Below are 26,040 nucleotides of genomic sequence, written 5' to 3' on the forward strand. Positions count from 1 at the left end.
TAGAGGAGTAAACTTGGCATAACTGAAAAATTATTGAACGCTTTGAACATGCATTCAGAACGCAATGGTATATAGGTCTCGGATCAATGTAAGAAAATTAAAAGATGAGCATCGTAAAACGGTTCGCTGTTGTTGTAAAATATATTTTTCGTGTTTTTATAGAAGGAATGGGACCTTGCTGAATGAATAATGAATTAATCGATATTCATTTGTTATTTATTTTATGCATTTAACCAGGGTCGTCGTTAGGCCTGTTTTAGGGGGTTTTTGCCCCCCCCCCCCCCACCAATAAATGTACTCTAATTAGTTTAAACAATGTGGACCATTTCCATTAGACCCCCTAATAAATAAAGGCGTAACTTCCCCATGTCATAAATCTCTAGTGACGCTCATGCATTTAACCGAATAGTTCGGAGTCATTACTGGCTTTTCACAATCATTTAGATGCAGGGATGAAATGGCCGTAGGGAGACAGCCTTCCATAGATCATTCTGGTTAAGTGTGCTTTACAGTTTTCTTTTAAAAATGCACTGAATGAAAGTGGTGGTATTATTAATACTTATGGGCATGTAAGAAGCTGAAGAGGAATTTTCTGATGCTGAAAGGTTGATATTCCGGTTGATGGATAGTTGATGTTGTCTGATGTATATACTTTAAGAGCTCCGTCACGTAAATGGAACAGGAGTGAGATGATTCTAATTGATCTAATAGTTGTCATGAATCATCAATTACACTGTGGATTACAGGCGAACCGGCATGCATTGCACCGGACTATACATAGTGTAAGTATATGTATAAATAACGTCCGTGGTATAGAGTTATGTCAGTGAATGTAAGTGTGTCGGGTTCTGTTGAAATGCCGAAAATAGTGTTCCCCTATTACGGTGGGTTTGGCCCGCGATGTATTTCGATGCATGTACTAATGACTTTGGCTGTCCGTGCCATTGCTGGTGTCACGCCCGGCTCGTCCGCTCCTCCTGTGTGCCACGCCCCCTGCTTACCCACATGTGTTTCCCGAATTGTACCCAGCTGTTTCCGTTTGCTGTCATTCAGTCTTGTGTATTTAAGTCCTGGTCTCCCCAGTTTGCTTGGTCTGTCATTGATGTTGTCGGTGCCCATGTCCTGTCCTGCCTTGCCCTTATTAAATCCCCTTCTACCCCGTACTCTGTTTGCCTTGCCTGCTCCTTGCCCGCACGATCGCCGCTCTGCTCGCGATCGCTGCCTTGTCTCCCGTGACAGCTGGTACTTAATCTGCCAGTTCTGTCAAATAAAAACGGAAACTGTCATCTGCGTTTTTGCATATTTATCACGATATTCACTACGCTTACATTGCAACAATAATTAACACTGGTTAGAAATGGTTAAAAGCGGAGAAAGCTGGGCAGACTTCATTGCATTTAAGTCTCTCTTGTGTTAATGGGTCGATAAATTTGGCGTTTCATTTTGCAGGAATGGTTTAGGTTGGTTTAGGTTACATTTAGGTTGAAATTTGGTTTTCATTAACAAACTGAAATTGTCAATGTAAAAAAAATACAAATAAAAACATAACGATGACTTACAACATGGTAGGTGAGATCAGCTGCAACTTGAATGTAGTTCATTCCCAGAAGAACTGTGATGCTTCCTTTGATTCCTGTTCAAGACAGGTAATCTGGGGTAGTCCAATAAAATAAATAAAAAACTGTACTGATGCATGAAATTGCCAATATCTCTGGATGAACTGACAGACTTGGTCGTCATCGCAGTTTAGTACAGTCAAGCAACAAATTGCTACGGACCTTCTTAAAAACACCATTGTCCCCAGACCCTATAGCCTGCTTTGATCAGCATCCTTGGGGGTGCCTAGTGCTCCACCCTGTGAACCTTTCCAGTGACTCCCTAAGAGATCTGCTGCTTCCATTGGCCAGAACAAAAAATATTGAAGCTGATCCTTGTCCCAGAATGAAAAAATATTGAAGCCAGATGGAATTTCCTGGGCTGATATTTACTTACAGTCCATAATTGTACCCTGATAAAAATGCAAGAAACAGGTTATTAAATGTCATATGTCAGCACCTCTTCATGTTTTGGTGCATGGAAGTAATATTTGAATAATACTTGCCTTTTCCGACCTGTAAAAAGGCAAAAAAAATTCTCTGTAGACAAATGTAATAGAGAAATCCAAGCAAACATTCACTGAAGCCTTGAAATATCAAATTTGTTTAATTCTTTACACTGTCGGAAAAATAGTACCGATTTGTACCTTTGAGGGTACAATTACTTACCACTGGGGCTGCACCCGCTACGGTCTGCCAGTTGTACCCTAGCTGTACAGTGTTTCAGGCACTGTGTATCTCTGGCCCAGATGTTTCTGCATTCAAAGTGCATGTGTGTAGGTTTTGTGGATATTAATAGATAGGTGGCACTTTTGCTAGTGTCCCTCAACTCTGTGGCCCTAAATCCATGTAATCTTTTGACGAGTGAGATCACGTATGCCTACCTTACACCTTATCAAATGGGTTGAAAGGTTTTAGCGCTGTGACGCTGTCATTGATATCTTTTCCTCACATTGCCTAGGTCCCTCTTCTCTCCCTCCTCCCGTTCTGATCCCTTCAGATCATGTTCATTTCCAGCTGTTGATCATTTGGGTTTAATAAGAAGCCATTTTGTTTGTTATCATGTCTGCCTCTGTCTCCGTCGTCCCACCCAATGTGACAGAATAACAGGACTTGGGGACATCCCCGGGAACCTCTTTTAGTCCGGGGGTCTGCTTGCATGCTTTCCCCTGCACCCAACCTCCTACTGCTTAGTGATTCACGGACAACCCGTTGATTGATCCACTGAGTGATAGTGACCTGGAGGAGCCTGAGGAGGACGAAGACCCCGGAGAGTTTCCCGGCATGCGGGTCACCCCTCTGGTATGGACGCCTTACCGAGCTTCTGGCTGCGACACGGACAACCTACCCGCACTGCTCCCTCTGGAAACCCATGTCTCTGCGATGGCCTGGCTTGCTGGGGTTCCACTGCGTAAAGCTGCTCAACACACTGCTTCCCTACAGTGTGGTTCCCCAAAGCTCACTGCCGATTTGCCTGATGGCTTCCCGAAGCTTGCTACCAATTCGATTTTCTTTTCCTGCACCTGACCCCTTCTTGCTGGACTCAGTTTAGCCGGCGCCTGGACCAGGAGAAGTCGCCACCATGTCTCCAGCACCCGACCCAGGAGAAGAAGCAGTTGCGCCCCAGACTTCCTCTGCCGAAGACCCAGGCTTCTAGCCTACAAAGGGCTGCTTTACCTGAGGCCCTCTGTCCTGGCCCAAGAAGGGTTGCCTCACCTGCATGTGACCCCACTGCAGCAGTGCGGCGCTGCTCACCTCCAGGCATCCCGGCTGCACCTTGCTCACCTCCAGTGTCCCAGCTGCACCTTGCTCACCTCCAGGTGTCCCGGCTGCACCTTGCTCACCTCCAGTGTCCCAGCTGCACCTTGCTCACCTCCAGGTGTCCCGGCTGCACCTTGTTCACCTCCAGGCGTCCCGGCTGCACCTTGCTCACCTCCAGGCATCTAAACTCTTATGACGCCGTCCTGCAGAACTCAGCATCACTGGACTTCAGCCGTTACGCCAAGGTTCTGATGGAGAGGATTTTCCTCTTGCGTCTGCCCCAGTACGATCCCGTTACTGAGAGGGCTGCTATGAATCAGTAAGCGACTTGGTGTACCTCAATACTCAGAGAACCCAATGAGAATGCATTAACTAGGAAAAAAATCTGTTGCTGTTATATCCTGAACGATTGACATTAGAAAATTTGTTGTCATGCGTTCTATTCAATGACATTTCATTCTTTGTACGCGACTTCCTTTTTTTTCTAATGTTTTCAATTTCATCCTGCATATTGTCAAGTGACCAAACTTTTTAATATAGCTGCTAATCCCTCAGACGCAAAGACAGACTGTTAGTCAATAGCCCTGGTCATTTAAAGTGGACTTTGTCATCAAGATGGTGCTGGGTAAAAATCAACTAAATGAATGAATCAGCAGCTTGAATAATGACGTTGAACTCAAATGCCTAATGGTTGACCTATGACCTCATTACCATCTACCGCAGGCACTTCCATGGAGAAAACCTGACACACTTAAATGCCACCATGCATAGGAACCTCCAGACCCTTCTGACATCAGACATTCTTCTGAACCGGATGGACTGGAAACAAGATGGGCTGTTTCGCTTCTGCTACAGCCTGCTATTCAGGTCTGTCTCCGGTGACATTCGCCCTAGATAAACAATTTACAAAGTCGTCTATGTCGGGCCCCATATTTGTAAGCAAAAGAACGTGTGTAATGTGAACCTTCACATAGTTTGAATTCCAAAGAAGAAAATATTGCTGTGTCCTTATTAAACCACCCACACGGACCTCTTTGGTCCATGGACAACAACAGGAAATAAACAGTTTAGTAACATCATAACACTGTAAGTCATTGTAATTAACACAATTAAACCTTCCTATTTTTGTTTTTTAGGGCAGGGTACCTTACACTCTTTGGTTCAGGACAGTACAGCTCGGACACTGTCTACGATGAGTTCAGGAGATTTGATGGACTCCTGACGAAAATGGCCCGGACCACTCTTAAGCCAGGTACTGAGTGGAGGAATGCAGGAAGCAAAACAATATTATTGCTAACCAGCTAATATTAAAACATGTCAATTTTCTTTTCCTGCACCTGACCCCTTCTTGCTGGACTCAGTTTAGCCGGCGCCTGGACCAGGAGAAGTCCCCACCATGTCTCCAGCACCCGACCCAGGAGAAGAAGCAGTTGCGCCCCAGACTTCCTCTGCCGAAGTCCCAGGCTTCTAGCCTACAAAGGGCTGCTTTACCTGAGGCCCTCTGTCCTGGCCCAAGAAGGGTTGCCTCACCTGCATGTGACCCCACTGCAGCAGTGCGGCGCTGCTCACCTCCAGGCATCCCGGCTGCACCTTGCTCACCTCCAGTGTCCCAGCTGCACCTTGCTCACCTCCAGGTGTCCCGGCTGCACCTTGCTCACCTCCAGTGTCCCAGCTGCACCTTGCTCACCTCCAGGTGTCCCGGCTGCACCTTGTTCACCTCCAGGCGTCCCGGCTGCACCTTGCTCACCTCCAGGCATCTAAACTCTTATGACGCCGTCCTGCAGAACTCAGCATCACTGGACTTCAGCCGTTACGCCAAGGTTCTGATGGAGAGGATTTTCCTCTTGCGTCTGCCCCAGTACGATCCCGTTACTGAGAGGGCTGCTATGAATCAGTAAGCGACTTGGTGTACCTCAATACTCAGAGAACCCAATGAGAATGCATTAACTAGGAAAAAAATCTGTTGCTGTTATATCCTGAACGATTGACATTAGAAAATTTGTTGTCATGCGTTCTATTCAATGACATTTCATTCTTTGTACGCGACTTCCTTTTTTTTCTAATGTTTTCAATTTCATCCTGCATATTGTCAAGTGACCAAACTTTTTAATATAGCTGCTAATCCCTCAGACGCAAAGACAGACTGTTAGTCAATAGCCCTGGTCATTTAAAGTGGATTTTGTCATCAAGATGGTGCTGGGTAAAAATCAACTAAATGAATGAATCAGCAGCTTGAATAATGACGTTGAACTCAAATGCCTAATGGTTGACCTATGACCTCATTACCATCTACCGCAGGCACTTCCATGGAGAAAACCTGACACACTTAAATGCCAGTTGCACCTTGCTCACCTCCAGTGTCCCAGCTGCACCTTGCTCACCTCCAGGCATCCCGGCTGCACCTTGCTCACCTCCAGTGTCCCAGCTGCACCTTGCTCACCTCCAGTGTCCCAGCTGCACCTTGCTCACCTCCAGGCATCCCGGCTGCACCTTGCTCACCTCCAGTGTCCCAGCTGCACCTTGCTCACCTCCAGGCATCCCGGCTGCACCTTGCTCACCTCCAGTGTCCCAGCTGCACCTTGCTCACCTCCAGTGTCCCAGCTGCACCTTGCTCACCTCCAGGTGTCCCGGCTGTGCCTTGCTTGCCTTCAGGTGTCCTGGCCTCGCTGTGCTCTCCTCCTGGTGTCTCAGCCTCACCCCCTCCCCCATGCTGGTGTTCCGCAGCTTTGTATCCTGAACATGAGCTGTCATAGCTAACAAGTCACTTTAACGCTTTTTTACCAACTCATTCCCACTGCACGTCTTTTTTAATTGTTGATACTGCTCCCCATTTTTGTCATCAGTACTCTGTCATCAGTTTGTTGTTATTTTCATGATCTTATTCTTATTTTTATTCAAATCTTATTTATTCTTTCCTAGTTAAACTGTTTTACTTTTTCTCTTTGTATTGCATATTTCATCAAGCCTGATACAGGAAGTATTTCACTGCACAGTGTATGATTGCGTATATGACAGACAAAACTTGAAACTTGAGCACACACACGCAGGCACACATGTGTCATCTCTCACATTCAGTACTTTATCTTCAGACAAACAAAACGTCACATGTATGCACTTGGGTTACACCATTGTGCCTCAGATTTGTTCCCCGGTTTCTGTTCTTGTTCCCATGTGTACGGTTTCTCCACAGAATTTTACCGTTTTCATATGCCTGCATTTGTGTGTGTGGAAGTGTGTGTCTGTATGCTTACATGTGTACGTCTGGGTGTGCTGCGTGTGTGGCAGCCCCATGGTGACGCATTTGCCTAGCAGATGGGTGGTATTGCAGGCTTGTCCTCTCGCATACACCCATTCACACCCACACACAGTAAGACTTCACAAATGGGCACATACTCATTCGCGCACATATGCACGCATGCACACACACACACACACACACACAAACTCACACATTGGCAGTTTTATACTGTGTACTATTCCTTCCTCTGTCCTGGTGCTGTATTTGCACTTCACTGTGGCACCAGGCTAGATCACCAGTCTGCCTGACGAGCGACAATGCTTAGCTACTCTGCTAGCCCAAACTGAGTGTGCAAGCCCCCTGGTTTACAAATAACTACATGATTTGCACACTGTTTTATGTGACTGCCCTTCCCTGCTTGGTCTGCATTTTAACTTTCAGTTCTTTCAGTCATACAATCAATAACTTACTAAAAGCCTGGAGCAGCGATTCCACAGAGCGCATTTCGCAGCCTGGTTTTCTTTCTGCCCTGACCCTTGCTGGCAGCTGTGTCCTTGGTCATCTGTTACACAGCCAGCAGCCTGATTCTTGACTTTACTTCTAAATGCTGCCATGCATGTGTTTAGTCTAACTGCCCCCCAACACCACACAGGAAGTGGTCTGCATACCCTCTGAGCAGCAAAGGAAAATGACGCAGAAGTTTGCTTGAAGAGTAGAGCAACACCTTTCTATTAAGTCCTGTAAAGCACTCACACAGGCATTCTAAGAAGCACTAAACTACATGCAGCGGGAAAAGCAGGGTGGTCAGGCACACACGCGGCAGGTAATTTACACAATAACTAGAGACACATGAGGATGGGACAGAGGTCAAAGAAGATGTGGAAAAGTGTAAATGCCACAATAGGAAATGCACTGCGTTCACAGATGGAACACAGCCTTACGTAGTCTTCAATGACACGTACGACACACATAATAATATCAGGCCATCACTGTCTCTATGAGAATAAGAGTGTCTAGTGTTTATGCAGAGGAGATCATTCTAAGGACAATATAAATGTTAATGAAATTTGCTGCTGCATAGGAGCATCGGGGAAGGCAGCAGGTTCACAGTTTTTCCACTTCACAGAGTGTCGAACTGAGTTTATACTGAACACAGGTACCGGATTCCGGACTGGCAGTGGAAAAGCAGCACTTCCGATACCTGAACTTGGAACCTGCTGGCAAAGTGCATTTGGTAGCCCTGTGTGTCACTGATTTACTCCAACAAACAGAGGATAGAAGAGCTGGAGAGAGGGAGAGATATCATAGGGATATAAGACCAGCTGAAATGCCATGCAAGCAGTGCCAGTCAACCCGTTATGCCACGTAGATGGGAGACCTGACTTAGCAAACCGCCTGCACCACCACCAACCCCCGCCACCTTTGTCTGAGATAAAGTGAAATTAGGTGAGGTGGTTAAGCTTGCCTAGGGTGGCACTTCTACAAGTATTCGTCAAGTAGACTCATTTGCATTGATGTACCATAGATAAAAAAACAACGTATGTTGCTGTACGCTACAACAATACAATAATAAAGCAAGTAAAATGCAGCACATTTTACACTAAAGCAGAGACACTGGACAATGTTACACACAAAAAAGAAAAGAAATTAATATAGAATTAAGGTATAACAGAACTGAAGGCCAGAGGTTTTTAAACTAGATTTAAAAGTATACTGTAGTTGAGGATAATCTCACGTGCAATGTTTGGGGATACCACAACCTGGGCGCAGCAATGGCAAAAAAATTGATTTGAAGTGCTGAGTATTTATGTGTTGAGTGTTTAGTGGCTTTTCCCCATAGGTTTAAAATGGGTTTTGCGACATAGATATGACACAATGCAATCAAAGGCACACTATTACCAGTCACAGTATTGTTTGGCGCCCCCTCCTGATAACTTTCATAAGTTGCACATACAATTGCAACGGATTTTGTGTCCTATACTATGCAAGGCAAACTAGAGAAACGCTCACACTGACAAACAGCCCCGATAGCACAAAAATGACACATACACAAGAGCCCCGGAGATAGGGGGACGGGGGGAAACGTGTCCCCCTCCTACTCCAAATATTGGCAGACCCCCCTCATTTTCTTCCTACAAAATAAACATCAACAGATATCTATATTTAGGACTGAACGATATAACGAGGGAAATATCAAGTTACAATAATTGTCCACAACCGAGTTGTTTTTTTTTTTTTTTTGCTATTTTGGCCTTTCTGTCATGATTCAGATGCAACAGATAAGACGAATTAATGGCAAGTTCCCTATCTTGAATCCACGCGTTGCTGAGGCCAATTCGAAACATTTAGGCCTACCTAACAAAGGCTGTAGTCCTATACCTGACAAAATCATTTCATCATATGGATCAATTACCCTTTTTAGTTGTGAAACAGCACCCTAAACACTGTTAGTCTCATTTTAAATTTAAATTATTAAAATGAGACCATTCAGTATAGGATTTAAAAAATTATGTATGAATATACTGTATAATATGTTAAAGCTACACTGATGTATCAAAGTATTTTGTTTAGTTGCTTATAATTGCTTAGTTAAATGATATCACTCTTTAAACTGCTATATAACTCAAGGTTGCTTTAGAAGATTATAAAATGTTTGTAATGTAATGCTTTAATACCTGATCCGACACAGCAAATGATGATGATGATGATGACAATACTGATGAGTACAATTACTGTCTGAAGAACATAGGTCATGTGCTATGCTTAGAAACGCTGATTTGGGATTGTGCCCCTATGCTTCGGCTATATTTTGCTGTTTGGTGATTTGCCAACTATTTTTAACAGTAGTGTTCTTCCGGCTTCATAGTCTGGGTGCTTTTTTGAGGACATTGTAAAAGTGTTTCAGTAAATGTGTAACTGCTAATAGGGAAAAAAAACACTTGGTCCATTTTCTTTTTCCATTCCTGTCTCTTTTACAATTCTTTTCTATGAGCATGAAGCCTTTTAAGAGTGAGAAACTCAACTCTTCCTCTTTTTCATTTGAGGAAGCACTTTTTTTGCAAGAGCTAATTTTCCATCCACAGAAGCAGTTATTTATGTAGACAGTTGAGGGGGAGGGGGCTTAGAAATAGGAAATATGTTTTAAAAATATACAAACAAACCTAACATGCAGATTCTCTAAAATTCTCCTGTTGCTGTTACTTACTGAAAAAGTGTTGCTCCATAGTTAAATTGTGCTGTTTTGTAGATTAAATCTAACTTAGTGGAGAGAAAATATGTAATCCAAGTTAATGGAGGTTAAAATTTCAAAAATATGTGTGATATAATGCACATTTTCTCTATTATAAAACCTATTCCTGAACTTCAAGTGCAGATAGACCTTGCTATCTAACGATTGCAATGAAAAGAACATTTACACAACCTTATTTTAGTTTCTTACACTACTACTTCTACTAGTGAATGATGATGATGATGATAATGACAGGGACAAGGATCATTATGATGAAATATTGTCAGCGTCACCAGTAACAGAAATCAAAAATTACGTAGGCTTATAGTTTAAATGGTATATGGACATTCAATACAAATAAATTATTAGTTATTATCGGTACATTTCTTGTATCAGCATTTTGTGTGATACCAGATGGAACAACACTTTTTTTCCCTTGGCGTGAATATTTCGCATCCGGAAGTTTCGTTTTCAGTCTGAGGTCTATATTTCAGCGGCGCTCTCCAGATCTTGATGCTTTTTCTCGTTGACGGTGGTAGCAGGTTAGTTTACTGGATCAATTCACTCTGCACTCTTTAATCCTTCACTCCTCTTTAACCAACGGTATGGCGGAACCACCTTATAAAGACTAAATAGTCTTGATCAGACGGAGAATCAAATTTCGTGGATGCCAGAATTTGGAAACTGAAAAAAGTTAGTAGAAAGTAAGTATTGACGTATTTGACAGGTCTCTACATATTCTGTGTATCACAGCAATGCGCATATTGTATGATTACAGATATATATTGCCTCTAGGAACAGTGGTGTTTCACGATGGAACATTTAAAAATGTGTTTTAATATATAGTTATTTTATGTATAATCAAGGCCGTGTATGTTATAACGTATTCCTCTTTCAGTGTTTGTGCTTGCGAAGGGCAATTTACTAGGCATTAAAAACGTAACTTTAAATGGATGGTGTAATCTCGGGGCCAGTGGCGTGAAATTCGCTTAAGTAGTACCACCAAAATCTAGAAGCCAAACTGCTCACAGTACTCACAATATCGTTTTTTGGTTCTACGATGGAGCTCACGTGAATCCAGGTGTACTGCCTGGGACGTTCCACCGACCGGTGTATTTTATGATTGAAGAGGAAGCAAGTAGTTGCACTGCAACGAGCGGTGCCAGGGTGAGAGTACGCACATTTCCTTATGTGTTAGCTTCAGATAACTCTTATAAACATATCCGGGTCCGTGGAAATTGCAATAACTATGGGCCAGTTCACATTCATAGCCCAATAAGAAAGCGTCGTCACAGCAGAAGGAAGAGAGAAGGAATAAAAAAATATTTTTTGAGGTAGTATCTGTCAAACAGTGAGGAGATGCAAGATCATCTTTTCAAAGACAAATCAACCATTTTGCTAATGGCCTAGGAAAAAGAAGTTTAAATGTCAATATTTGCTGTTTGCCCTTGTTACTTATTTCAATAATCCTTGGAAAAATGCCCATTTAGTAATCAATGAGAAATGTCCAAGTCATACCTGTTACCATCGCATCACATCTTCGGCAGTATAGATAAGGTCAATGTTTTCACACTGGTTGCTTGAGGGTTGCTGTGAGCTATTAGACATTGCAGTCCAGTGCCATGAAATGAAACTTCATTTCAATATAATACATATTTTGTGTAATTTGATGGTTTGAAAGTGTTAGACTGTAAGGGGAAGACTTTGATCATCTATTAATACGACCGTGTGATACCTGTCAGTCATTTCAGTCTGATGGCACACAACTATGTTTGAGATTACGACCTGACAATATTCATTACGCTGTTAACTTATTGAAAGGTCTTCCTGAAAAAAAAACTGACAAAAGCTTATTGTAATATCCAATGTTATATGTCACAAGTATGTTTGCCCTATAAATGCGTTATTTCAGAAATAGATTTAGTAGGTGCTAAAAGCGATTTAAAACATTAGTTAACTTCTCGTTCACTCTGTCACTGCCAAATAACTACGTAAATGATGTGTACACCATCAACTCCCATCCCAGACTGTTTATATCCCATCATGTAAAATTGATAGAAGAGTCTTTAATGTATAGGGTTTATGGAACATTCTAGAGGCTGGTCACACTAATATTAACAATGTAGTTGTATTAATGGCATATATTTTTCAAATTAATTTTGAAGGTGAGAGGGGCTGAATGATTTATTGTTTGTTCAAAACACCCACAATCTGAGTATGATTTGTACATTTACTTGAAAAACTAGTATTTTATAATTATAGAAAAATTGCTTCTGGGTTCTTAAGTTCCACTCACCACTTTATGTGAGAATCTAGTCCACTGACCTGAGATCAGTTTAGTCTAGCAATGATTTAGCTAGTAATTGCTACCACAGGAAGTCACAGGAAAATGAACCAAGAGTCAAACGGCAAACTGAAAGTGGTGGTTAAGCCTGTAAGCTTGCAGTAGCAGTTAGTCCCCAGATATGCATCTTGACCAGTTTGGCTGTAATTGTTAAGCATTTACACAGCATTTTGACAAGCAAGTGATAATGGTCATGGAACAGCACCTTTTACGCCGGGGTTTAAGGTTCCTACATCAGTAAATAACGTCACATATTTTGGCATATTTAAGCCAGCTGGTTAGCCACAATTGTTTCAGTAAACATGTCCTGGTTAGCAGTTTGCACTGGGAGAGTGATGGAATCTGAGAAGAATGTTTGGGAGATTTAATGTCTCGTGTATTTAATGTCACGTACAACGGGGCTTCTCAGCATCCACTATATTATTTTTAAACTAGCACAGAAATAAATTACTGCTTTTAGTTGAGCTGTTGAATAGACCAGGAACTTGGGGCAGGCTATTTGGAATCCAAATTCAAGCTCATTTTGAATATCACCTGACACTGAACTTTCACACTGCCCCCCCCCCCCCCAACAATAGAACACTGTGCTGGATGCATGTTAGTGTGAATGGTTTGTGCTAAATTTGGTTATTCAATGGAAAGCAACTGTCCCTAAGGTCCTGTTTATTTGTTTGTCTGTTTATTTGCTTACTTACTTACTTACTTACTTGCTTACTTATTAGACTTATGTGATGGTTTTCTGTTGTTTATTGTAAATGAGGAGATATTCCAGCGGGTGTATAATATCAGCCTGTCCGGCGGGAAAAACATGATATGAAATTTTTTTTCTCAGTGGCTGCTTGTTGTTCAGTTAGGGGTTGTTGTTAGGCTTTTTCACACCAGGTACAAGGTAACCTCACCTAAAGATCACAACCAGGCCTGGAGTGGCTACTTGGGAGATTCGGGAGTTTTCTCGGTGGGTCGTTTGACTTTTGTCAGTCAGTATTCTGCCAAGAATGAGGGACTGCTGATTACTTAATTTAAATCCAGATACTATATTCAGAAGTTGATGAGATTTACATTTTAGATTCAGAGGTAAACTACACCCCATCATGGGTGGTTCCCTGCCTCGTGCCCATTGCTTCCCGCGACCCAGTAGGATAAGCGGTTTGGAAAATGGATGGATGGATGGAGGTTACGAAGCTCACTGACTCGGGAGCACTTGGAGGCCTTCGTGCTAATGTTCACAGGGAAGGAAATCCTTATGTTGATAGATAATGAGACGGTAATGAACAAAGTTGCAGAGACCAGTACGCTACTCAGGCAGCCGTTACCGTTATAAATGGCTACTGTTATAGATATTATGTTATTGTTATTGCACTGAATTGGAAATGTTTTAGAAAAATACACTGAAGTACAAGGCTTTACAGAACAGTGCACTGTTGTAGACCTAAGATGTAAGGTTATAATTACATGATTTTAATAATAATAGGTTGTTATCTAAAGTGGTCCGGTCTGAGGCATGAAACTGCAGGGCTCAAAATGATTCCCACCACGGCCCTGACCACAACTGAGGTCATGAGGTTGAGTGTTAACTTCTGCCTATAACAGTTCTGGACACATGTGGGTTTTAACCATGAAATCAGGTGAGGCTTAAACTAGAGGGAAGCTTAGGGTCAGACAGCTAAGTTTAAATAATTCATACTTTTGGTTCAGCTTCAGTCTTTCGCTGCACAAAACATGGGGTCGTTTCGGCATATCAGAGATTGGTGAATTGAAAAGTAGTGTGTATGGGCTTCCTCCTGAAATGTTTATGATCACAAAAATGAAAAGTTGGAGGCAGATTAATTGCTGATTATATAAATTAATGCTCAGTGTATTGGACGCACAAAGATCCCAGTTTGTCCTTTATGTAACTTACTGTGTAGATATGGCAAATTCTATCAAGTTAAGGGTAAATACACTGTGGCATCTACTTTTGTCCAGCAGGGGGCAAGATGGGCTGCATGAAATCCAAGGAGCCACTGGAACAGGAGAAGAAAAGCAAAGATCTAGATGGAAACGCAAGCAAAGCCAACACACAGTACCCTCACTATGTGGAGGACCCAACATCACATGTGAGTGAGGCCTGATAATGTGAGGGGGCTCCTGAGTTTAGTACTGGGTGTGACAATTCATGCATATTCTTAGTCTACCTTTTAGCTCTAGAGTTAACTTATTATTTTGCTCAGGCAACAAATTAAGCCTTTCCTCTACATGCTGAAGGAGATAGCAGTAGCACGTTATTTAAAGCTGTTATCTATAATGCACTCTAGATACCTTCATTATAATGGTTGATATAAGATTTAAGGATGCTTTGTACTGCATTACGAAGGTATCTATAGTGCATTATAGATGAGAGCTTCATAAAGCATTCATAATGCATAATAAACATTGCTAAAATGTGTTATGCCTTTTTATAAACATTTATAGCCATGTTTATGATTCTTTATGAATATGTTATGAATGAGATAGATTCTTATAGATATGACATTCATATAAAGTGTTGCAAAGTAGATTGTTCAAAAAGAACTTGAAAACCTGGGTGTGAGTCATTGGTAGAAGGCAATAAACTAGGAAGGAGGTAAGGAGCCTGTGATTGAGAAGATGAAGCACAATAAGGTCTGGTGTAGGGGACTTGGATAAAGCTGCAAAAAATTGTAGAAGTGCAGTACTGAAGTGGATTGGGGAATGGTAAGCTTGTAAGAGGCATGTGTGAGTGTGTAGCATACTAAAATGAGGGTATACCATGCTTGGGAATTAAGGAGAGTTGTACAGGAGCATGCAAAAAGTATAATCTGCTGACTGCGAGCACAACACTAGACTTTGAGAGAGTTGTTGGTCACTTTGCAGTTTGTGTGACAATTGCATGAAATGTATGGCACTGTATGAAAGAAGCTTTCAGAGAAATGGAATGTAAATGCAGCAGAAGTGTCAGTAAAAACTGGCAGTGCAGGTCCACCCAATTGGGGAGGGGGGCATTGCTGGTGCATTTCACTTTCATGCTCCTTCAGTTCTGCCCCCCCAGTGTTTGGTTCTGACATGTTACGTCTCGAGTCTTTGGTTCAGGATAACAGTTCTTATTTGTTTGATGGGCATAGACTTTGGTATTTATCTGAGTCTTATACTGTAAATGTACTGAAGGCTTTTAAGTGAGGCAATAGAAAAACTAGCATACTACAAAGTTCACCCAACATATTTCAGCTTTGTGCAGAGTTTTCAGAGAAAATGTCCTTTTTACTTTTTCTTCCTCTTTCTTTTCCTCTCTTGCCTGTCTGTCATTTTTTGGCCCCTGTTCCAACGAGACAGAAGAAATCCAGTGCTCCCACTGGAGACGATGGTAAGCATGTGCAAACCAAACCAGTAAGGAACTGCACAGCATACTAAATTATGGGAACTGCTTTCCATATTGAAGTCCAGGCTGCTGCCCCCCTCCCCATCCCCCCCATGTGATTTCATAGTTTGTACTTCCTGCTTTTGCCAAAACTAATACCATTTTTATACCAGATTCTTATTGCTTTTACTGTTGAAAAAATAACACGTTTATTTGATACAGAGTCCTTCTGAATAAAAAAACTCACAAATCTGCAATACCAGACATAATCTAGTTCTGTTTTCTCCTTTTGATTGAAGATTGATGTGGATATAAAATATCATAAAGCAAAACTTAAACATGGGACATACCCATCATGAAGTGTGAACGTTTGTGAGCTAAAAGCACGAGACAAACACTGTCACTCCACCCCGTAACAGGAGGGACCGCAGCCATTGCTTTGTATGACTATGAGCCAATCCATGATGGAGACCTGGGATTCAAGAAGGGAGACAAGCTGAGCATTCTGGAGGAGTGAGTGATCTTCTTCTCTTGGATGCTACTCTATAGGAAGCTTGTCCCCGGGGCATAAAAATGTGTCCCTGAAGGTCTCTCTCTTATATGATTAGTTGTTGTCCATGCTGATTTATCCAGCTTGACTTTTGCCTGGGGTTGCTTTAGGTACAGAGACCAGACTGGTGTTGTCTGTGGCGCTGTTACCTCACAGCTACAAGGATGAAGCTGGTCCCAGTTTAGTTTTTGTTGGGTTTCAAGGAGTTTCAGCTTCTAGTTAGTCGCCTGTTGGTGATTTCTGCTTGTACGAGTATGTTAGTTTCCTCTCATTATCCAGAGACAGCCTTTTTCTTACTCTTTATTCCCCTTAGTGTGTGTGTGTGTGTGTCTGTGTGTGTGAGTGTGCGCCTCTGTGTGTGTCTGTGTGTGTGTGTGCCTCTGTGTGTGTCTGTGTGTGTGTCTGTGCCTCTGTGTGTGTCTGTGTGTGTGTGTGCCTCTGTGTGTGTCTGTCTGTGTGTGTGTGTGCGTGTGTGTGCCTCTGTGTGTGTGTGTGCCTCTGTGTGTGTCTGTCTGTGTGTGTGCCTCTGTGTGTGTCTGTCTGTGTGTGCTTCTGTGTGTGTGTGTGCCTCTGTGTGTGTGTGTGTCTGTGTGCCTCTGTGTGTGTCTGTCTGTGTGTGTGCCTCTGTGTGTGTGTGTCTGTGTGTGCCTCTGTGTGTGTCTGTCTGTGTGTGTGCCTCTGTGTGTGTCTGTGTGCCTCTGTGTGTGTCTGTCTGTGTGTGCCTCTGTGTGTGTGTGTGTGTGCCTCTGTGTGTGTCTGCGTGTGTGTGTGCCTCTGTGTGTGCCTCTGTGTGTGTCTGTCTGTGTGTGTGTGTGTGTCTGTGTGTGTCTGTGCCTCTGTGTGTGTCTGTGTGCGTGTGTGTGTGCCTCTGTGTGTGTCTGTGTGCCTCTGTGTGTGTGTGTGCCTCTGTGTGTGTCTGTGTGTGTGTGTCTGTGTCTGTCTGTGTGTGTCTGTGTGTGTGTGTGCCTCTGTGTGTGTCTGTCTGTGTGTCTGTGTGTGTGTGCCTCTGTGTGTGTGTGTGCCTCTGTGTGTGTGTGTGTGTGTGTCTGTGTGTGTGTGTGTGTGTGTGGTCCATAGTCTTTCTCTGTTCTGTTCCTCTTTCTTTTTTCTGTTCTATCATTCACTTTTCATAGTTTTGGTTTTGCTCTCCTTCCCCACACATAATGTCTAACAAATTTCAGGCAGTGCTTTTCTTGTTTTAAATCCTGAGTTGTGTTGTAAATCTGGGGAGCCTTACTGGCACTAAATGAACATGGTAATAATATGTCTACAATCAGAATTTGTCACACGTGTAATGTTGAAATTGGCATAAAAATGCTTTATATTTAATAATATAGTTAAAGACGTCGTAAATCTATTTTTATCTAGTGCTGTGGTTATTGTATTGTAAAAGGATTTGTAAGTTTTGGTTGGGAAACTATGAATGTCCTATTTGTTTACTTTCCTTGTTCTTGTTTGTTGACCTGCCTCTTCGGTGCTCTCTCTAGGTCAGGGGAGTGGTGGATGGCTAAACTGATTACCTCAGGAAAAGAGGGCTACATCCCCTGTAACTATGTGGCCAAAGACAGCTTGCAGACTGAAGAGTAGGTATCTCGCCTTAACTCGGGGCTTCTGTTTGTCTCGGTGCGCTTCTCTGTAAGAAGCTGGACTTTTGTATTCAGTCACTTTCCAGGATGGAGAGAAAAACAAAGTGCTTACATAAGCTCCAACGTCCTTGTTGTTACCCTCGGCAAGTAAAGCTTCTTCATTATTGCTGTGTGAGGGCTATCAAATGTCATTGGGCTATCAAATGTTCTTCTTTTTTGTCTGTTTCTTGGACAACAGAGGCTTGATGTGTTTCCTGTTGTACCCACTGCACTGGCAGGGGTTCTGTGGGATTCATTTATGGCACTATAACCTCACCTCTCTGGGTCTAATTAATTCAGGTTTGACACTATACGTGAGAAGCAATCATCCATCCATCCATTTTCCAAACCGCTTATCCTACTGGGTCACGGGGGGTCCGGAGCCTATCCCGGAAGCAATGGGCACGAGGCAGGGAACAACCCAGGATGGGGGGGCCAGCCCATCGCAGGGCACACTCATACACACCATTCACTCCCACATGCACACCTACGGGCAATTTAGCAAGTCCAATTAGCCTCAGCATGTTTTTGGACTGTGGGGGGAAACCGGAGTACCCGGAGAAAACCCCACGACGACATGGGGAGAACATGCAAACACCGCACACATGTGACCCAGGCGGAGACTCGAACCCGGGTCCCAGAGGTGTGAAGCAACAATGCTAACCACTGCACCACCATGCTGCCTACCCAGAAGCAATCATGAGAAATCAATTAGCAAAATGACTCTTTTGTTCTGTGATATTTCTGTCCCAGTACATTGGGAAGCTGGGAGGAAGTTATGTGACATGATGCACGTCTTGGTTGGAGGCATAGCTCTCTGACTCAACCGCCACGATGCATTCCCAGGTGGTTTTTCAAAGGACTGAGCCGGAAAGATGCGGAACGCCTACTGTTGGTGACGGACAATCCCGTTGGTGCCTACTTGATCCGAGATAGTGAGACCACCAAAGGCAAGCCCCGTCATTGGTCCATTCCCCCCTCACGTGCTCAGAACAATTTGCCTGTTAAAATACGTAGAACCAGATAAGCTCTAGTCAGGCTCTAAAAAAAGTATTAGAGAGTAATTAGTAAACTGGCACCTCTATTGAGGTGAGAAAATATCTCCTTTTTACTTTGAGTAATGCCTGACCTGCTGCCTTCAGATGGCCTTTGTACTAAAGTGCTACTTGTGCTTGCAGAAAATAGATATATTTTTGTCACCACTAAGTGTGAAATGTGCAGCACTTGATTATCCTAGAGCTGCTTTTCGCTTCATGTTAACCTCTGACTTGCCCCTATGTGTTCCGCTTTTGTCTTACAGGCAGCTACTCACTGTCGGTAAAAGACTACGATGCCCAGTCTGGGAACTCCGTCAAGCATTACAAAATCCGCACCCTGGACAATGGAGGCTTCTACATCTCTCCTCGGATCACATTTGCTACCTTGCAGGACTTGGTCACCCACTACAAAAGTGAGTGACATTTGATTACCATCCTCGCTGATGCACATGATCACAAAAAGGATATCAGTCTATGTCAACACACAGCGCCATGTGCTAGTGGCGTGTCTTGACAGTGATTCACAGGGTGTGACCGACCACATCGTTATACATCACAAATAGGGAATGTTCAGGTATGGCAGGACTCTCGAACTCCAGTCCTGGAGAGCTACTATTCAGTAGCTTGTCTATTCTATCTCACTTCCTGGTATTTTCTTGAGAACAGGTGTGACTCATCAGAAGCCAGGTAGGATAGAAAACTTACAGAACAGTAGCACTCCAGGATTGGAGCTGGAAACCCGTGGAATATGTATACATCTGTGAACTGTGCCTGTTTTGGTAGGCTGTGATTAGGTGTTGTAATCCCTATTTCAGGACAGACAGGCATTCTTCAGGTCAACAATGGTTCCAGTATCTTCATCTTGGCTTGTCTGTTTGCGTGTAAACAGAACAAGGTGACGGACTCTGCCAGCCCCTCAAAAGCGCTTGCATAAGCTTGAAGCCTGAGAAGCCCTGGGAGAAGGATGCCTGGGAAGTCCCCCGCGAATCCCTGAAGCTGGACAAGCGGTTGGGTGCCGGCCAGTTTGGGGAAGTCTGGATGGGTAGGCTGCCTGTTCTTCAGTCTTGCTGACCAGTCAGCTAGTCTGCTGTGCATGCTGAGTAATGTAGTTCCTCTTGTCTACAGCCACCTACAACAAACACACCAAAGTTGCTGTGAAGACCATGAAGCCGGGAAGTATGTCATTAGAGGCCTTCATGGCTGAGGCCAACCTGATGAAGACTCTGCAGCATGACAAGCTGGTACGACTGAATGCTGTGGTGACCAAGGAGGAGCCCATTTATATCATCACAGAGTTCATGGAAAAAGGCAAGTAGCCTTTTCATTCTACTATCGTTCTATTTTTTACTTTCAAAGGTAGGATGTATGCATTTGCTCTTTAACTAGGAGCTGTGTGCATTTGTTTGAGAAGCCAGTGTGTTTAAATAGCTGTCTAGTGTGTGGATTTTGTATATCCTATTGTATATGTTGTATTTTAACATGCGGTAAGTTTGTACAGCTGCTACCTTAGCCAGGTATCTCTTGTAAAAGAGATTTTAATCTCAATGGAACTTCCCGGTAAAATAAAGGTAAATAAATAAAACAAAAATTTGCATGGTAGATGTTCACAGTGTCCCAGTATGAGCATTAAGCGAGTATGAGCCTTGAGCATTGAGTATGAACGTTGATCATTAAGTGAGTATGAGCATTAACGAGTATGAACGTTGAGCATTAAGCGAGTATGAGCATTAACGAGTATGAACGTTGAGCATTAAGCGAGTATGAGCATTAAGTGAGTATGAGGATTAAGCGAATATGAGCATTAAGTGAGTATGAAATTTGATCATTAAGTGAGTATGAGCATTAACGAGTATGAACGTTGTGCATTAAGCAAGTATGAGCATTGAGAGAGTATGAGCATTAAGTTTCCACGTCAGTGTTTGGGTGAGCACAGGTTTATGGTTGATTGCATGTGTTTGTCTCTGTCTCCAGGAAGCTTATTAGATTTCCTGAAGAGCAGCGAGGGGAACGCTATTCAGCTTCCAAAGCTCATCGACTTCACAGCCCAGGTGAGGCTGCAAATGCTGCTGCTGTAGGCATATGCTCATAGGTGTCTAGTGCAGTGGCCTGTCAGCCAGAGCAGTGGGCTGCACAGTGGCAACCTGTGTAAGATGGCTAACATCTGCGTGCTGTGGTAGCTGGTGCACGCTACCTTTCATGCCTTAATCTGTGCCAGTGAATGCAGATCTCTCAGCACAAGAGCAAATTATCATGACGCTTCTCACACCTCCTGTAATGTATAGCGAATAAGCATGTATATTAGTGGTTTGAGTGGCTCATACTATATTGGCCATGACCAACACAGGGCTAATATTGGATTGTGCTTAAATACAAGCCATTAAGATGAGAGAATAACAGTTCAGTTAATTTTACACATTTTTTGAAATATAAAACTGGTACGTTTTTGTACATTTCAATTAAAAGATTTTAAAAGCCTTTACCTTGACCGTAACAAAGTTTGGTTACTGTGGAAATGTTTAATTTACTATTTCCTAGAACTGGTTCATGTCCAATTTAAACAGTCTAACATTCTCATTTAAATAGGCTTTTCATGATATTATTGACTGGGATCTAACAGATACCATTTAAGAAAAAAATGTGGAGAGACCAAACGCTACAATGCTTTTTTTCTGTAATTTATTTGCATTTCCGAATGGCTTCACCAACATTCTCATATATGACGTGTGTGTTTCACACCCACTGTCACACCTTGGAGCCGTAGAAGCCATGTGGGCTGTATGTCAGCATATGCAGTCAGAGATGCACAGAGATAAAAACATGCTGTGCACAAGGACAGGCAGTGGTGCTGAAAGGTATTGGTCAGAGGCAGAAATTCCAGGTCCAGAAAGTAAAAATCCAGACTAAGACTTTATTTCAACCAATCAGCTGAGTACTCTGTGACTGTAACTCTTCAAACTCTATTGTTTCAAACTGGTTGAAACAAAATCCTGGTCTGGATTTTTACTTTCTGGACTTGAAATTTCCACATCTTTTATTGGTACAGACCTACAGAGGCAGGAATGAGTTTGTTGTTCCTGGGGCCTTATTCAAAAAATTACTTTGGACCCCTGAAACCTCAGGGGCCCCCTGCAAATGCATGATCCGAGTGGTGGTAAACACTGCTGTGGCACAGAGGTACGAACAGAGATACATAAACACAGATAGACACACAGATTTCCTGATAATTACCTATGAGGGAGAGAGAGGCAGGCAGAGAAGGTGGGTATGATTGTATTCGATCGGCCAGTGGAAAGAAATAGGAAGTATGTTTTCGGATTGGCCTCCTGTTGTTGTACTTCTCCATTTTGCAGAGCAATCTTATCATTGAACTGTCAATTTACGAGATCAAAAGTACCTTATTACATTTTGTGCTGAATTCTCTTTCCTGAAGCCATTTTCAAAGTCCCTCATGTTTGCATTGTGACCTCTTCTGACCTGCCTCAGAGTTCAGCCTGCTTCTTTTCATATTGATTTATTACCCTTCTGCTGCCTTCCTGTCACACTTCCTGTCATGCTCAGTACAGACAGTCATGTGAGTGGGTCTTGTGTAGCTGCATGTCTGCTGCATTATCTAGAATATACTCTTCCGTGCTGTACATGTGACGCTTCTTACAGAGCAAGGTCATGCAACAGTGCCCCCTAAAGTACCACAAAACAAATTGCTTTTAATGCATAGATATCCATGTGCTCATCGGTCCATTTTCCATACCCGCCTATTTTAATTTATATAATCATAATAATATTGTTGTTGTCGTATAATGAGATGCATGCCCCTGAAGTCATTTTCAGTACTGTTTGGGAAGCATAGAAATGGCTGTAAGATGCATGAATTTCAAAATTTAGTTTCAAAATACATTGTTTTGAAATTCACTGAATTTCTTCGTAGAATCCTTGGGTGCCGCTGGTTTGACATTGTGTTTAATGAGCAGTTGCTCAGGGAGTGCCAAATGAGGCACATTATAGGCACATTGGCCCGGAGGGGCTCGCACACCGGGATCCCAAGGTGTTTTATTGTGTGGTGGACGCGGGCGGCAGTGTGCTCTACCAGTGAATGCTCACTGGTTTGACCTGATTCACTGAATTCTCTAAGCACCTTACTTTATATGCTTTGCCCCCCCCCCCAAACCATTTGGTGTGACAGCAAAGCACTTTCACAGGACACTTCTTTAGCTCAAGCCTGAGAGTTGTGTGTTTTCAAGAAGTCAGCATTTGTAACCGCAACTGTCCAAATGCAGTATTATATGACATAACATTATCAAGCTAAAGCAAATGAAAATTGCACTACCATTTGGGAAACCTTTGGGAGCGCTATTCACAGCTTTTGGGAAGTTACAGAACAATTGCTACTGATACTGATGGATTTCCTCCTGAAAGACATTGACCCTGTGCATTCCCAGATTGCAGAGGGCATGGCTTACATCGAAAGGAGGAATTACATCCACAGGGACCTGCGTGCTGCCAACATCCTGGTCAGTAAGGCTCTGGTCTGCAAGATTGCAGACTTTGGTCTGGCACGTGTCATTGAGGACAACGAGTACACTGCCCAGGAGGGTGAGTAAGTGGCAAAGCACCCCAGTGGCTTGGTTTGCTTTGGATTGCAGTTTCCATGCTGGCCACAGCTTCTAACGGACCTGCCGGCAGGCTCCAAGACCCACTAAGCCAGATTGACTCTGTCCCGGCAGGTGCCAAGTTCCCCATCAAATGGACTGCCCCAGAGGCCATTAACTTCGGCACCTTCACCATTAAGTCCGATGTCTGGTCCTTTGGAATCCTGCTGACTGAGATCATCACCTATGGCCGCACACCATATCCAGGCAAGTGACTATTATAGCACAGTGACTCATATTTAGTGGCTAAGGTCATTAAGGATGTATGGTGACCAAGGTTGGTCATGTCTGTCACATGGTCATTGAAAACAGAGGTGGAAGATTCAGGTTCAGAAAGTACAACTCTAGACCAGGATTTTATTTCTACCAACCAGTTGAGTATTCTGAGCTTGTTACTCTTTATATTCAACTGGTTAGTGGAAACAAAATCTTGGTCTGGATTTGTACTTTCTGGACCTGAACTTTCCACCTCTGATTGAAAAGGACCAATCAATAAGGCCGGATGGCATAGTAGCCAAAATTGACCCTTAAGCACTCATCCTAGTAGTGAAGGAATGAAGCTGTCTCTGAACGTTGTACATTGTGTGTGTATGTGTGTGTATGTGTACATGTGCACATATCTTCAGGAATGTCAAACCCGGAGGTCATCCGCCTCCTGGAAAAGGGCTATCGCATGCCACGTACAGACAGCTGCCCCCCCGAGCTGTATGACATCATGATGATGTGCTGGAAGAACAAAGCCGAAGACAGGCCCACCTTCGAGTATCTGCAGAGCGTGCTGGAGGACTTCTACACGGCCACGGAGAGCCAGTACCAGCAGCAGCCTTGAGAGACACACACATTCTCTCGCAGACACAGGCCCCAGTGAACACTGCTAATGTACATGCATGCACACATCCACATATAACCAACTTTAACTCATACCCAGACAGGCAAGGTTAATGTCCATACAGGACATATCAGTCTTTAAAGTCACCTGTCATTATAACTGAAACTCCAGGAGAGCAGGGTTTCCAGCTTCGGTCAGCTGGCTGCCATGAGATTTTCAATTCGACACAAATCTACACGCAGATTTATTTGTATGTAAATGTTTTATTACTTTGTACATAGTTTGTAGGTTTTGCAAACAGCCCATAACGCTTAGGATGTAGCTACCCCACAACCCTGAACAGAATAAGTTGTTACAGAAAAAGGATGGATGGGACAAGTAATAATCATCCATTAATAATAGAATAATATTGCTGGAGGGTGACACTCTTTCAAAGATGGATGGATGGATATTACTTGACTTATTTAAATTCATAACCAATTTGAAAGGGTATGACAGCAGACATTGTTCTGAAGAATTTACCATTATTTCCCTTATATATTAAAAGTCTTAAATGTTGGTCGGCTGGCATTTCAATGTCTAAAGACTTCTGTATCACCATAATACCGTAAAAAATTGTAGCTCATCCTTAATTGCATACGCAGTACAGAATCGCGTTGGATTGTGCTTAATCAAACAGCCAGACCTTTTGATTTTCTTTAGAGCCACACGTAGGAAAATCCGTCAAGCTTGTCTAACCTGCCTACGTCTAACAGTAACGTTTCAGCTCCCTTCATTTTCCCAGTGTGCCAAAAGAGGGCGATATACACGAAGTACATCACCAGCACGCATGTCTCCGGATTGAACTTAATTGTGATGCAGAGTTTTAGAACCGAATCTATCTAAAATCAAACTTTAAATAAAGCAGAGTCACTTTGTTTTATATAGTAACTAACATATTATGAAGTCTAATGTATTGTGGAGTTCTCGCAATTGTCTTATAGATATTGTCTTTGTTCTGTTATATATTTTGTCTATTCATTGCACATTGGCTGGAAACAAATGTTCGATATTTTTGGAAACGTTTTTCAAATGTATGGACAAAGTGTTTAAATACAAACGGTATTTTGTCTTGACGTGTAACAAAACCATTTCGGAGATAAGTACAATTATTAAAAAATGATATGCTATTTTTGAAACAGTTTATAAAGATTAATGGCAAAACTGACTTATTATTTGGTCGGTATAATTTGCACATTTTACATTTTATATTTCATTGTCACACTTATGTATTTATTGAATGCCAAGGATAGATGTGTGATTTTGGTATTGACATAGAATAACATATTAAAGTTTTTAACTGCAGTTTGAACTCCCAATAACTAATGTACCAGCTAATCTTCCGATTTTAGTTTGCAGAAGTCTTCGTGTTGTGCTTTGCAACTGGATGTAATCATAAAATAAACTTTCACCAATGTCGGCGTAAATTCTGTCCTTGTGCAGCGTTTGTAGTCATCACAAAGCCGTTCTGGAGAGACAAATTTTCTTGAGATAAGTGATATTTTGGAACTAGGCTAAAGGTCCTTGATAGTGTTATAATTAAGAATTATAAAATTTCTTTTGTCATACTGACATCTTTCAAATCAGTAATATTCTACAGTTAATACTTAATATCTCGTGAAATGCTCGCAGTTTGAATGATCGTGTAATTTAACTCGAGATACTAATGAATGGGTATATAGGGGGCTGATCATCGTTTTAAATAGAGTAATTAACTTACTGCTGAAATTAGTTTATTTTGCCTAAAATATGTTATGCACATATTTCAATGACTCCAGGTAATACGGGCATTATG

General features: G+C 42.6%; 2 protein-coding genes across 4 annotated transcripts; both read left to right on the forward strand.

Moving 5' to 3' along the window:
- Positions 1 to 2,879: 2,879 nt before the first annotated feature.
- Positions 2,880 to 4,661, forward strand: LOC125747796 (prostacyclin synthase-like). Its single transcript, XM_049023295.1, has 4 exons — positions 2,880 to 2,897; positions 3,143 to 3,675; positions 4,080 to 4,223; positions 4,493 to 4,661. Exons 1-4 carry the CDS (start codon positions 2,880 to 2,882, stop codon positions 4,659 to 4,661), a joined length of 864 nt encoding a protein of 287 aa, XP_048879252.1.
- A 5,604-nt stretch (positions 4,662 to 10,265) lies between these two features.
- Positions 10,266 to 25,672, forward strand: LOC125747850 (tyrosine-protein kinase HCK-like). 3 transcript variants are annotated; one of them, XM_049023393.1, is made up of 13 exons: positions 10,266 to 10,527; positions 14,136 to 14,263; positions 15,495 to 15,525; positions 15,939 to 16,032; positions 17,557 to 17,652; positions 18,541 to 18,644; positions 18,995 to 19,144; positions 19,621 to 19,773; positions 19,857 to 20,043; positions 20,707 to 20,779; positions 23,168 to 23,321; positions 23,453 to 23,584; positions 24,004 to 25,672. In XM_049023393.1, exons 2-13 carry the CDS (start codon positions 14,144 to 14,146, stop codon positions 24,204 to 24,206), a joined length of 1,497 nt encoding a protein of 498 aa, XP_048879350.1. In that variant the 5' UTR covers positions 10,266 to 10,527; positions 14,136 to 14,143; the 3' UTR covers positions 24,207 to 25,672. The 3 variants fall into 3 exon arrangements, with proteins under 3 accessions (XP_048879350.1, XP_048879349.1, XP_048879352.1); XM_049023392.1 differs by having other exon boundaries at positions 10,267 to 10,527; positions 14,133 to 14,263; XM_049023395.1 differs by having other exon boundaries at positions 10,345 to 10,365.
- The last annotated feature ends 368 nt before the right edge of the window (positions 25,673 to 26,040 follow it).

This window comes from Brienomyrus brachyistius, chromosome 8 (genome assembly GCF_023856365.1).
Source record: "Brienomyrus brachyistius isolate T26 chromosome 8, BBRACH_0.4, whole genome shotgun sequence".
Lineage (NCBI taxonomy): Eukaryota > Metazoa > Chordata > Actinopteri > Osteoglossiformes > Mormyridae > Brienomyrus > Brienomyrus brachyistius.

What these genes read in the sequence shown, in the direction of transcription:
- LOC125747850 (XM_049023393.1), top strand. Translation starts at nt 14,144, where the DNA reads ATGGGCTGCATGAAATCCAAGGAGCCACTGGAACAGGAGAAGAAAAGC. An exon ending in TCATCGACTTCACAGCCCAG is followed by an intron (nt 20,780 to 23,167) that starts GTGAGGCTGCAA and finishes GTGCATTCCCAG; the next exon opens with ATTGCAGAGGGCATGGCTTA. An exon ending in CGAGTACACTGCCCAGGAGG is followed by an intron (nt 23,322 to 23,452) that starts GTGAGTAAGTGG and finishes CTGTCCCGGCAG; the next exon opens with GTGCCAAGTTCCCCATCAAA.
- LOC125747796 (XM_049023295.1), top strand. An exon ending in GAGAGGGCTGCTATGAATCA is followed by an intron (nt 3,676 to 4,079) that starts GTAAGCGACTTG and finishes CATCTACCGCAG; the next exon opens with GCACTTCCATGGAGAAAACC. An exon ending in TGCTACAGCCTGCTATTCAG is followed by an intron (nt 4,224 to 4,492) that starts GTCTGTCTCCGG and finishes TTTGTTTTTTAG; the next exon opens with GGCAGGGTACCTTACACTCT.